This window comes from Ursus maritimus, unplaced genomic scaffold, assembly GCF_017311325.1.
Source record: "Ursus maritimus isolate PB19 unplaced genomic scaffold, ASM1731132v1 scaffold_6, whole genome shotgun sequence".
In the NCBI taxonomy this organism is placed as follows: Eukaryota; Metazoa; Chordata; class Mammalia; order Carnivora; family Ursidae; genus Ursus; species Ursus maritimus.
Window position 1 is genome coordinate 11,261,093 of NW_024426774.1, and position 13,892 is coordinate 11,274,984.

Here is a 13,892-nt window from a genome sequence, read left to right on the forward strand (position 1 = left end):
GAACTTGATGGGCAAGTTTCAAGAATGGTAAGAAGGCCAATATGACTGGAGTATGCTGAGGAAAGCCAAATTGAGATGGATGTCTGTAAGAAAGCTAAGTACAGATATTAGGTTGGCAGCCGTACACAAACCTGGAACTCAGAAGATAGGGCTCGAGCTAGAAGCGGGAATCATCTGCACAAAGTTGGTATTTAAAGTCATAATAATGGGTGCAATCATTTGGGAATGAGTATAGGCAGAGAAGAGATTTAAAGACTGAGACCTGGGGTATCTACCAGTTAAGCTGGGGAAAAGAAGAAGGACCAGCAAACACGATAAGCCTAAGCAGCCAATGAGGTAAAAGAAGACAAATAGGTTGTCCCTGAAACAAGTATGTATCAAAGGCCACTGGTAGGTCAGTTGAGATAAAGACAGATTTGACCCATGAATTTAGCAACAAGAGGGCACTGGTGACCCAAACACAAGCTGTTGTGATGAAACAGGGAAGAGAAAGACTCATGGTGAGTAGGCAAAAGGTAACAAGAGAAAAAAAAGATGGGGCCACTGTTAGTGTAAAACAAAGGAGTATAGGAAAAGTCCCCCAGAACAGTACTTATAAGTCCCTCCAGGGCTAAGTGGTCCTATCACAAGGCCTCCTTAAAAGGAAAGAAAACCATCGAATCCCCCAGATTTCACTGAAACTAAGATATATTATTTTTGGAAAGTTATTTTTTCAAGTGGATTTAAACAGAAAGACTAATTGAAAAGTAAAAAACGTATTCTTTGTTACTAAAAGGGTCAAAGAAACTTAAAGAAAACAAAACAACTGTATTAGGATGCATGAGCCCTAGGAAGAAAGGGTAGGATGAAAGAAAGAAGAAAGCCTGGAATACCAATGGGGGTGTGAAAGGAGGAGGCAACTAACCTAAGCCTTTGTGAGGAATGGAAATCTGGGCCAATCAGAATGACAGGAGCACACTCCTGACCATCAAGGTATGCACCGAGCAAACACATTATCCTACAAGCATGCCAATGAGCAGAGCACGTCCTCCTCTGGCCAGCTCTCAGAGAGGAAACACTACATACTGACTGAAATGCCTGAGTGTTCTGAATCGTGTTGGCGCCATGTTATCATCCAGTTCGCAGACATCACAGATTACCATAAACTCAGTCTCCCACAGAAAACATTCCTCAGGCAATGTTATCCCAAAAAAAAAAAAAAAAAAAAAAATTAATGAAGACCTAGTCAATTCCCAGTGACGTGCTGGCATCAGGACAGTAAAGAAAGCAGAATCAGCCCTTACACAAACTTATGGAGGATATGCCACAAAAACCCAGTAAATTATCTGCCCATTTCTACCACTTTATCCCACAGCAATGCTAGTAAAACTATGCAAAATGTGTACGTAAAATGCTCATTGCATTTCAGTCTAAAGTAGAGGAAAATCGAACACAATCTAAATATTCAAAAACAAAGTAAAAGATAATTAAATCTCAAATGACCACTAAGCCACCCTTAAAGAAATGGTCTGTATATAATGAGAAAAGCATATATCTATGACAAATAACATCATATGACAAAAATAAGCTTCAAATTAATATATGCAATATGATTCCATTTTAGCTTAAAAAATAAAATAATAATTCTTCATGACACAGACAATAGCTGCAGAGAAAATATGTTTATACGCAAAAAAAGTTTGGAAGATAGATATATAAACTAAAATGTTTACCTCAAAGCAGTGGGATTCATGGTATAGGTAGAAAGAACTAAGAGGAGAAAGAGAACTCATCATATTAAGGTAGTGCTGATTAAATTATTTCATGTTTTAAAAAAGTAGAAAGACCAAAGTTACTACAAATTTCCATGTACTTATCAAAAGTTGACAAATGTTAATATTTTATCACAGATGTTTCACATTTTTTTCTTTTATCTTGCTTTCAGCAATAAAATATGCCAAATAATGTCAATTATCTGAACTATATCTCCTTTTGAAGGGATTGCTAAAATAAAAGCCTATATTAATTTTTCTAATTAAAAAAAAACATGATGAATTACAGTTAAGATGGAGCAAAGAGCGCCTGGGTAGCTCAGTTGGTTAAGCGTCTGCCTTCAGCTCAGGTCATGATCCCAGAGTCCTGGGATCAAGCCCCACATCAGGCTCCTTGCTCAGTGGAGAGACTGCTTCTTCTCTTCCCTCTGCCTGCTGCTCCCCTTGCTCTCTCTCTGTCAAATAAATGAGTAAAATCTTAAAAAAAAAAAAAAAAAAAAAAAAGATGGACCAACGAACCCATGTTTCAGTGTGCTCACTCTGCTCCAAAATACTGAGGATAACTGAAGAAAAGAGTAGAAAGGCACTCAAGTTCAATGGAATTCAACATCTGAGCGCTCAGAATTCCGATGCTGGCAGTGGTTGCCAGATGCTCCTTTCTAGAGAATTGTGTGAATCGAAAAAGGATCCCCTGTAAGAAGTTCAGACGCACTGCTTGGGACTATGTATTTATATAAAACTGCAAGCCTAGAGAGACAGAGAACAAAGACAGGCCCAAATCCCTCATTGGCTCCATGCCTGTATTTCTCATATCCTCAACATTACAAGAAGCAGGTAGTCCCATGTTAAAAGGTACTCTAGGACAAGGTTCTAGACTGAAGCACCAAGAGTTTAGAGTGAGGAAAACCACAAAACTACAGAATCCTTAGACAGGGTCTAGGGAGATAAAAGCTAAACTGAACGGGATGGCTCAACAATAAGCTTGAAAACCAAAATTCCAAAACACCTAGGGAAAAGAGACAGTAAAGTGATAATTATAACAAAAATCCATTCCAGATGAAATTGTTTCTTTTAAAACTTCAAAATATTAATTGGTCTTTGTGCATACCAAGCATGAGATTTAAGATCCTTCGAGAAGGAATAAGCTATCTCATAAAACATAAAACAAAACAAATATCATCCCATTGAACTAATTTTTATGTATGATAAGAAATTTTAAATTCATCTTTTTATATGTGGATATTCCTCAAACCTATGGTTATTTCACACAAAAAGTGGCTTACTTTTACGTACTTATCAATAAATGTAAGAGTTAAAACTATAAAACTCTTCTAAAAAAACATAGGAATAAATTTCCATAACCTTGAGTTAAGCACCAATTTCTTAGCTACAACACCAAAAGCAGAAGCAATAAAAGAATATAGGTAAGTTGGACTTCAGCAACATTAAAAGTTTTTGCACTTCAAAATCTACCATTAAGAAAATTTAAAAAGTCAAGTCACACATGGAGAGAAAAATATTTTCAAATCATATACTTGAGAGAGGACTTGTATCCAGAATTAAAACAAAATAAAACAAACAAAAATAATAATAATAATAATAATAATAATAATAATAATAAACCCACCACAACCAACAAACCTCTTACAGCTCAATAAGCAGCAGCACATAAAAACATGCTCATTATCATTAGTTATTTGGAAAATGCATACCAGAATGATAATGAGATATCACACACATCCTCGAGAATGGCTTTCGTCAAAAAGCCAGGTAATAACAAGCCTTTGTGACAGTGTGGAGACAGAGGAATCTAAGTACCCCCTGGCAGGGAAAGGAAAATGATGCAGCACCTTTGGGAAACAATTTGGCCGTTTCTTCAGCACATGTATACATGCAATCAGCAGTTCCACTCCTACATACCTACACGAGAAATCAAAACACATTTCCATGCAGAGACTTGTGCACCAAAGCAACATTATTCATGATAGTGAAAACGTAGAAACACCCCAAATGTCCATCAACTGGTGAATGGAAAAAGAAATGGTTGTCTCTGATACTGCAAGACAACTGCCATTTTCCTCAACTCTAGATATCTCTAAATAATCCTCCTTTTATAAATTCAAAATCACTCTATGCTTAGCCCATGCCCCAGTTCTAAACATTAATTAGTCCAGTTGTATAAATCTATAGCCACTTAAAATGTTCATAACAAGTTTTCCCACAGTGAAAATGATTTTTTAATGGGAAACTTATATATAATCCATTTCTAAATCTAATTAGATTTATCTGGGGGAAAACACCATTGGCTAACAAATACTAGCTAAACAAACATTAATACACTCTAAATGGTGGAATATTGCTACATCTAAAAAACATAATAACCAACATTAATAAGAAACTGGAAAACTGTAATTTTGGTAGTTATTCACCAAATATGCATTCTGTTCTATTTTTAAAGTATTATCTTGTTCACGGGGACAATAGCCAATATCTTCAAACTTGGAGGCTTCACTTGAACTAATGCAAATGCTACTGTGAAGCAATTACATCTTTACTTTGCTTGGATATATAAATAAAAATTACTATTTTCACAACTGAGTAATGAAAGTCTTGAGCATTAAGCAGATTACACATATAGTCAGCTCTCATTTATGAGTTATAATTTAATGTGGTTATTATATCTACTGTTAATGTGTAACACACAGCATCTTACAGCTAAGCACTGTATTTTAATCTAATAATAGTAGCTATAATATTCTGAAATGTGCTTCATGAATTCAAAGCCATAATGTGTTCATTGAGGGTTTGGATTTGCACTTCATGAGATCTAGATTTCTTACAACTTGCTGAAAAAGGACAAAGACAAGAAAGCTTTTAAGGAGCTACAAAAAAAAAAAAAGGAGAAAGGAGAAAAAAGACTCATTTGGAAGAATTCCTTTTCCTTGCTAAGTAGAACGTGTAAAGGACGGCTGGTGGTCTCCTTCATTCACTAAAGAGACTAGTGGACGAATGTGTGTCCACCTGCAGTGACTGACACAGCATGTCCCACTCCAAAGAAGCCACTAAAGGGCCAGGTTGACACTTTCTAATTCATTGTAGAAGGAGAAAATAGGAAACCCAAAAGTCACAAAGGCTTCTTCCTGGATTTTATAGAGAAGGATGGGAATTCAGAATAAGCTTACGGAGCTGAACTCAGCAGAAACACTTTGCAATTCTATGCTGAACAGTGAAATGATATACCCCTTACATTGGTCAAAACATAACAGGATCTCAACAGCCACCACAGCACATATATATGAATTAAATGGGAAATTCCTTTTATTTTTATGCTAAAATCTACTTTCTAATTAATTTTACTAGAGACTAATTTTTATGCAGTGGAAGTTTTCAACTAAGCTTTATCAAACATTTCCTAGGCGTTCACTATGTGACAACCACTCCACAGAGAGAGAGTGCAAAGATAAATGACATCCTTCTACCACACAATACCATAGCACACCACACAAGAGCTGGTACAATGATGTGAGAGTACATGGGGGATAAAGAAGGAGGAATAATTAGAGGACTCAAGGGAAACTTTCCAAAGAAAATGATACTTCAGATGGGATCATGGGGTAAGACAACCAGAGCACACGGCAAGAAGGGCAGCAGAGGCAGAAAGAAAACTCTAACTAAATGACACCAAAGGACTGACAAAGCTAGAGAGTGGTGGTGATTTTGGTAGGACTGGAACCTAGTGCATGTTTGGGAGGCATGAAAGGAGAAGAGGCTAGAGAGACAGACAGAAAGATGAGAGATGTGGCTGAACTAGTGGAGAGGGACCAGAGGCTCAAAAGACACAAAACTTGGGATAAAAATTAGGTGCCATTAAAAGTGGGTCTTCAACTGGACCTTGAAAGACAGTAAAATTGGCCGGCTTCCTCCTAATATACCAAACATTTAGGGACTGCTGGCCAATATAAGAACTGCTCTGGATCCCATAGAGAGAACACCACAGAACTTAATGTGCTTTCATAGCCAGTGAAAAAAACAAACCAAGAGTAATCAGCATGACAACAAGTCAAAACATACCAAAGACAAAACATGTCCACAACACTCCAGGCCCCTAGAAAACGCTATGGCTTCCATCCAGAAAGAATGCAACAACAACAACGACAAAGTCCACTGTCTGCATTCTATGGCAGAACACAATGCTCCATTTCGTGTCTGATCTTCTGCAATATTTAAATTTAACTTAATTAAGATTAAATTTAAAAATTCCTTAGGTGCCCTACCCATATTTCAAGTACTCAACAGCACGTATGACTGGTGGCTACCGTACTGAACAGTGTGGATACAGAACGTCTCCCTCACTGTAGAAACATCTATTGGTTGATGCTATCCTGAAGTCACCATTACAGAAGAATAGGAGTAAATCCCTTAAGGACAAAAAAGTCACATTACAAACAACTCTGAGATCCTCAGATCACTCAGCTCTGGAAAAGGGATACACGGGTAAATTCAATATGTTTGTCAAAGTGAATTTTAATATAAAAGAAAGAATTACAGAAATAGCGAACTCATGTACTCCACTATGCGCAAAAACTGAGTATCTCTGTGGTAACCCCATCAAAACATTCCACAACTGAAGCTTTGTATCAGAATTCCAGAAATAACTATATAGTACACAACCACACATGGGTTTGGCAAAAAATGGATACAGCCACTTTAAAAAAAAAAGATTAGATGCAGCTCACTTATCACAATAAACATCTTCCAATGTGAATGACATTTCAGATTTTGAAAGTGAAGCTTACCACTTCAAGGAATTCTGTGGAAAACGAATCTATAAAGGGGATTATCATCTCTTAATTGACCTAATTAGAAAAATCAAAAACTGGGTTACTTTCTTCAACCTAAAAAAGAAATTGCCAACTTGATGTTGTTAGAAATAGTCACGAAGAGTGAAATGTCCTGGAGAGCGAAATGCCGCAGAGCCAACACTGACCAAAAGAAAGGTGTCAGGGGGTATGTACTCCCTCCTTTCTCTCCCAGGATGAACTATCCTGAGACTTGTACATACTTACGTGGTTCAGACAAACTTTATTTGTGAGAATATCAAAGAGGTGAGGGAAAAGGAGAAAAATCCTATAGGAAATGGGCAAGAGAACTGAACAGGTACCTCACAAAAGAGGATCTCTCCTGAGCTAATTCCATCTCATTAGTAATGAGAAAAATGCAGATCAAGATCATAAATAAGTATCACTAAATACTTAAGAGAATAGGTAAAATTTAAAAAAACTAACAATGCCAAAGTGCTAAATTGGCGCAAATGGCAAGCACAAACACTGCTGTTGGAAATGCAATCGGTAAAACCACTCTGGAAAATCATTTGCGGTGACTGATGGAGGGTGCAACTGTGGAAATCTGCTAACATCACTTCCAGGGCTGGGGAAGTGGATGCTGGAGACAAAGGTACGGCACGCGCATGACTGCCGTGTACAAAGGGATGATGCAGCTTTAGTTTTAGCCAAAACAGAACAGACGCCAATGCCGATCATCATCAGAACGGATCAGCTGTAAAATACTGCAATTTCTTCACAGAGTAACAACAAGTGAAAATGCACTACATATAAGAGTGTGGACGAATCTCACAAGCAATACGGAGCAGAGCTATTTCTACCAAGTACAAGAACAGGTAAAATTAAACTGTCATATTGGGAGAGGTGTGATAGGTATTAAAATTCTTTAAAATTAGAACAAAAGTCACAAAGACCTGGTGTCACGACAGTGGTGATCTCTGGAAAGAGAAAGAAGGGCTAGAAGTTACGGTGGGAAAGGATATGTGGGGACTTGTGGAAGACAGGTCACATACGTTTCTCTGGTGGTTTCACGGATACTGTCTTCGTGATAATTTATGGAGCTGAACACTTTTGTGTACTTTTTTTTCTATATATGAATGTTGCATTTCACGAAACACAAAAAAAAAAGTTTAAAAGAAAAACAGTCTCTTCCCTCTGTCCACAGGGCCAGGTGATTCCCATTTCACTCCACTGCTGGCCAGGTTTCAAACTCTTCCCTGACTCAGACTAACTCACCTCTTGTTGGGTTTTACTAATTAATGGTGAGACATTGATACTCTCCCCTCCTTCTGGATGGATCTGGAAATTCACTTTTTGATAAAGAATCTGGAAAAAGAACATGACATACTATCAAGAATTGTGTTTTTAAATTCACCGCACTTCACAATGTAGACTGGAAATTTAAAAATTTTTTAAATTTCTTTCAAGGAAAAAATTGCTATTTCATAATGAACAGTTTTTTGAGAACAGGCTTACTTCAGGACTGCCTGAACAGCTTCCCAGTTTCAGATCTGGGACCCACTGGTGGAAAAGCTGGTATACAACATATTGAATGACAAAGACATGAAAATGAGAATGCAAGAATCTCTTCCTACATTCTTATACCCTGTATTGATCTCTTCCTATATTTTTGCAACAAGAGCATTAATTTACCCTCAGGCAGATCTTTCCTGTGAATTTTGGAAAATTCAGCATCTCCCCAACCAAAACTCTTTCCCCTGCCATTTCCAAAGGGCCTCTAAAGGACAGTGTCACCGATGGTTTTAACTCCTTTGGTTTCAAATATATTTTACGTGACCATTTCTCATGTTTTATGCTTGACAACACTAACTTTTCCCATTATATTCAATAATTTACTTCTTAATATTACTTCCTGTTTTTCTCATACCTCTCATACCTACTTACCTCGTACCCTTTCTTCCTTACCATAACAACACTATTTTATATCCTAATATCTTCAACTCCCTCTTCACTTAAGCGACAAGCTATTTTTCTTCAATAAATTAAAATTCTCCTATTATTTTAAAAAATGATCACAAATCTCAGATCCACACACCCAACAAAATACATTTCATACAGTTCGAGATTCACTGGGAAAACTTACTTCTGTCTGCAGAGAGCTGCTGGCTGCCAAAAGAAGTTCAATGCTGCTAGGAGGGCAATGTGTCAAAGCAAAAGCCATGAGCTCCTGGCGAGTGGCCAAGTCCTGGTAACTTTCCGATTGTCCTAACTGGCTACAAACATCCCAACTCTTAGAATAACCTGCAAAATTGGCAAGCAAAAACAAACTGATTTTCGCAAGAAAAATCTCCAACCTAACATGAGAAATCCAATGGCTTTCTGCTCAGGTCTTGTGTTTAAAGCACAATCGTCGTCATTAGTGCCACATAATATTTTCATAAGCAGAAATACATAAGGATCTAAAATACAAGAAATATTAGGCTGGTTTATTATCCAGAAAGATTAGCAATATTCCAGACATGTTTTTCTGATCAATTCTGCTTCATTTTAGAACACCTGACAATGACTAAAACAAACTACTTAGCTTTGACGCAGAGTAAACAGCTGGATATCTGAATTCGGAAGACTTGAGGGTATGGCCCAAGCACTTGGGTGAGCTTGAGAGAGTTCCAAGTGTTACACTTCTTCTACCACTACAAAGGGACAATAGTAATACCTTCTTCATTGAGTTGTTGAAGGATTAAATAACATTTTTATTTAAAAGCACTGTGTAAACTTCAAAGTGTGAGAAAAGAAAAATTATTATACGCAGCTACACAGAATCATTCGCTTTACAGAAGACAGAGATTCAAAGACAGAGCAACGCCTACGGTCAGCCCTGGCTCCCAGCAGAGATCTTTGTCCTACACAATTTTATACTCCAGATTCTTTTTTTTAAATGTTTTTTTATTATGTTAGTCACCATACAGTACGTCCCCGGTTTCCGATGTAAAGTTCGATGATTCATTAGTTGCGTTTAACACCCAGTGCACCATGCAATACGTGCTCTCCTTGCTACCATCACCAGTCTCTCCCATTCCCCCTCTCCCCTCCCCTCTGAGGCCCTCAGTTTCTTTCTCATAGTCCATAGTCTCTCGTGGTTCATTCCCCCTTCTGATTACCCCCCTCTTTCTTTATCCCTTTCTTCCCCTACCGATCTTCCTAGTTCTTATGTTCCATAGATGACAGAAATCATGATAATTTACTTTCTCTGCTTGACTTATTTCACTTAGCATTTTCTCCTCCAGTGCCGGCCATGTTGCAGCAAATGTTGAGGACTCGTTCTTTCTGATAGCTGAGTAATATTCCATTGTATATATGGACCACAACTTCCTAACCCAGTCTCTGTTGAAGGGCATCTCGGTTCCTTCCACGCTTTGGCTATTGTGGACAGAGCCACTATGAACATCGGGGGGCATATGGCTCTTCTCTTCACTACGTCTGTATCTTTCGGGTAAATACCCAGTATTGCAATGGCTGGGTCATAGGGTAGCTCAATTTTTAACTTTTTAAGGGACCTCCACACTGTTCTCCAGAGTGGCTGTACCAACTTGCATTCCCATTGACAATGTAGGAGGGATCCCCTTTCTCCACATCCTCTCCAAACATTGTTGTTTCTTGCCTTGTCTATTTTTGCCATTCTAACTGGCGTAAGGTGGTATCTTAGTGTGGTTTTGATTTGAATTTCCCTGACGGCTAATGATTTTGAATATTTTTTCATGTGTCTGTTAGCCATTTGTATGTCATCATTGGAAAAGTGTCTGTTCATATCTTCTGCCCATTTTATGATTTGTTTATTTGTTTCTCATGTATTGAGTTTGAGAAGTTCTTTGTAGATCTTGGATACCAGTCTTTTATCTGTAGCATCATTTGCAAATATATTCTCCCATTCCGTGGGCTGCCTCTTAGTTTTTCTGACTGTTTCCTTGGCTGTGCAGAAACTTTTAATCTTGATGAAGTCCCATAAATTCATTTTATCTTTTGTTTCTCTTGCCTTTGGGGATGTGTCATGAAAAAGGTTGCTTTGGCCGATGTCGTAGAGGTTGCTGCCTATGTTCTCCTCTAGAATTTTGATGGATTCCTGTCTCACATCGAGGTCTTTCATCCATTTGGAGTTTATTTTTGTGTATGGTGTGAGATAGTGGTCAAGTTTCATTCTCTTGCATGTAGCTGTCCAATTTTCCCAGCACCATTTATTGAAGAGACTGTCTTTTTCCCACCGGATGTTTTTTCCTGCTTTATCAAATATTAGTTGCCCAAAGAGCCGAGGGTCCATTTCTGGGCTCTCTATTCTGTTCCATTGGTCTATGTGTCTGTTTTTGTGCCAGTACCATGCTGTCTTTGTGATCACAGCTTTGTAGTACAGCTCGAAATCCGGCATTGTGATGCCCCCAGCTTTGTTTTTCCTTTTCAACAGTTCCTTGGAGATTCGGGGCCTTTTCTGGTTCCATACAAATTTAAGGACTATTTGCTCCAGTTCTTTGAAAAATGTCCTCGGTATTTTGATCGAGATAGCACTGAAAGTGTAGATTGCTCTGGGTAGCATGGACATTTTAACTATATTAATTCTTCTGATCCATGAGCATGGAATATTTTTCCATCTTCTTGTGACTTCCTCATTGTCTTTTAAGAGTGATTTATAGTTTCTAGAATATAGGTCCTTTACGTCTCTGGTTAAGTTAATTCCAAGGTAACGTATGGTTTTTGGTGCTATTGTAAATGGGATGGATTCCCTAATTTCTCTTTCTTCAGTCTCATTATTCGTGTATAGAAATGCAACTGATTTCTGAGCACTGATTTTGTATCCCGCCACATTACTGAATTGCTCTATAACTTCTAATAGTTTGGGAGTGGATTCTTTTGGGTTTTCCATATAGAGTATCATGTCATCTGCAAAGAGAGACATTTTCACTACTTCTTTGCCGATTTGGATACCTTTGATCCCTTTTTGTTGTCGGATTGCTGTTGCAAGGACTTCTAATACTATGTTGAATAACAGCGGCGAGAGTGGACATCCTTCTCGTGTTCCTGATCTTAAGGGAAAGTCTTCCAGCTTTTCCCCATTGAGAACAATATTTACTGTAGACTTTTCATAGATGACTTTTTATGAGATTGAGAAATGTACCCTCTATTCCTACACTCTGAAGGGTTTTAATCAGGAAAGGATGCTGTACTTTGTCAAATGCTTTTTCTGCATCAACTGAGAGGATCATATGGTGCCTGAGTCTTTTCTTGATGATATGATGTATCACGCTGATCAATTTGTAAATGTTCAACCATGCATGCATAGCAGGGATGAATCGCACTTGGTCATGATGGATAATCCTTTTCATGTACTGTTGGATTCTATTAGCCAGGATCTTGTTGAGGATTTTGGCGTCCATATTCATTAGGGAAATCGGTTTGTAATTCTCCTTTATGATGGGGTCTTTGCCTGGTTTGGGGATCAAGGTAATATTGGCCTCATAGAATGAGTTTGGTAGCTTTCCTTCTGTTTCTATTTTTTGAAATAGCTTTAGGAGAATAGGTATTATTTCTTCTTTGAAGGTTTGGTAGAATTCCCCAGGAAAACCGTCTGGGCCTGGAGTTTTGTTATTTGGAAGGTTGTTTATCACTGATTCAATCTCTTCATAATTAATTGGCCTGTTTAAAAAATCAATTTCTTCCTGTTTCAGTCTTGGCAGTTTATAGGTTTCCAGGAAGGCCTCCATCTCTTCCAGATTGCTTAATGTATTGGCATATAGCTGTTGATAAAAGTTTCTAATAATCCTTCCAATTTCACTGGTGTTGGTCGTGACCTCTCCTTTTTCATTCAGAATTTTATTAATTTGGGTCCTTTCTCAATTCTTTTGGATAAGTCTTGCCAGCGGTTTGTCAATTTTATTGATTCTCTCAAAGAACCAGCTTCTAGTCCTGTTGATCTGCTCTACTGTATTTCTGGTTTCTAATTCATTGATTTCTGCTCTAATCTTCATCAACTGCTTCCTCATGAGTGGATTAGGCCTCTCCCTCTATTGCTGTTCCAGCTTCTTGAGGTGAGAATATAAAAACTGCTTTTTAGATTTTTCTACTCTTTTGAGTGAGGCTTGGATGGCTATGTATTTCCCCCTTAGGACTGCCTTTGCAGTATCCCATAGGTTTTGGACCGTTGTGTTTTCATTCTCATTGGTCTCCATAAATTGTTTAATTTGATTTTTGATTTCCTGGTTTATTGAGTCATTCCTGAGCAGGATGGTTCTTAGTCTCCAAGTGTTTGAATTTCTTCCAAATTTTTCCTTACGGTTGAGTTCCAATTTCAGAGCGTTGTGGTCTGAGAATATTCAGGGGATAATATCAGTCTTTTGGTATCGGTTGAGACCTGTTTTGTGTCCCAGAACATGGTCTATTCTTGAGAATGTTCCATGGGCATTAGAATAGAATGAGTATTCTTTGGTTCTGGGGTGTAGTGTTCTATATATATCTGTGAGGTCCAACTCATCGAGTATGGCATTCAAAGCCCTTGCTTCATTGTCGATTTTTTGCATGAGTGTTCTGTCTATTTCTGATAGTGGAGTGTTGAGGTCCCCTACTATTAATGTATTTTTATCTATATGTCTCTTTATTCTGGTTAAGAGTTGGCTTGTGTATCTTGCTGCTCCCCTGGTGGGGGCATATATATTTATAATTGTCATATCCACTTGTTGGACACATCCTTTAAGAATAATATAGTGCCCTTCTGTGTCTCTAACTATAGTCTTTAGTTTCAAATCCAATCTGTCTGATAGGAGAATTGCCACCCCAGCTTTCTTTTGAGGTCCACTGGCGTGAAAGATGGTATTCCATCCCTTTACTTTCAGTCTGAATGTATCTTTAGGTTCAAAATGAGTCCCTTGTAGACAGCAAATGGATGGGTCATGTCTTTTTATCCAATCTGCAACCCTGTCGCATTTATGGGAGCATTTAGGCCATTTACGTTGAGACTGATTATTGAGAGAAATGATTTTAATGATGCCATGTTGCCAGTAAAGTCTTTGTTTCTATAGATTGTGACTTTCTGTTCTGTATCACTCTTGGGGCCTTTTTACTTTTACAGAACCCCCCTTTAATATCTCCTGTAGGGCTGGTTTCGTGGTTACGAAATTGGTCAATGACTGGAGATTCTGGAAGGTCTTTATTTCTCCATCCATTCTGAATGACAGCCTTGCTGGATAAAGGATCCTTGGCTGCATGTTTTTCTCTGAAAGAGCTTTAAAAATGCCCCCCCAACCCTTTCTCTCATTCCAGGTCTGTGTAGACAGGTCTGATGTAATTCTGATACCTT

The 13,892-nt window shown here is 38.0% G+C and overlaps 1 protein-coding gene across 1 annotated transcript in view; it reads right to left on the reverse strand.

Annotated features, from left to right (window-relative positions):
- NBAS (NBAS subunit of NRZ tethering complex) overlaps positions 1-13,892 on the reverse strand; it is a 338,079-nt gene that overhangs the window by 140,449 nt on the left and 183,738 nt on the right. The window contains exons 34-35 of the mRNA XM_040622888.1: positions 8,697-8,854; positions 7,829-7,918 (exon numbers count right to left, since the gene is read on the reverse strand). Coding sequence (XP_040478822.1) covers positions 7,829-7,918; positions 8,697-8,854 — 248 coding nt within the window. The remainder of the gene's footprint in view (positions 1-7,828; positions 7,919-8,696; positions 8,855-13,892) is intronic.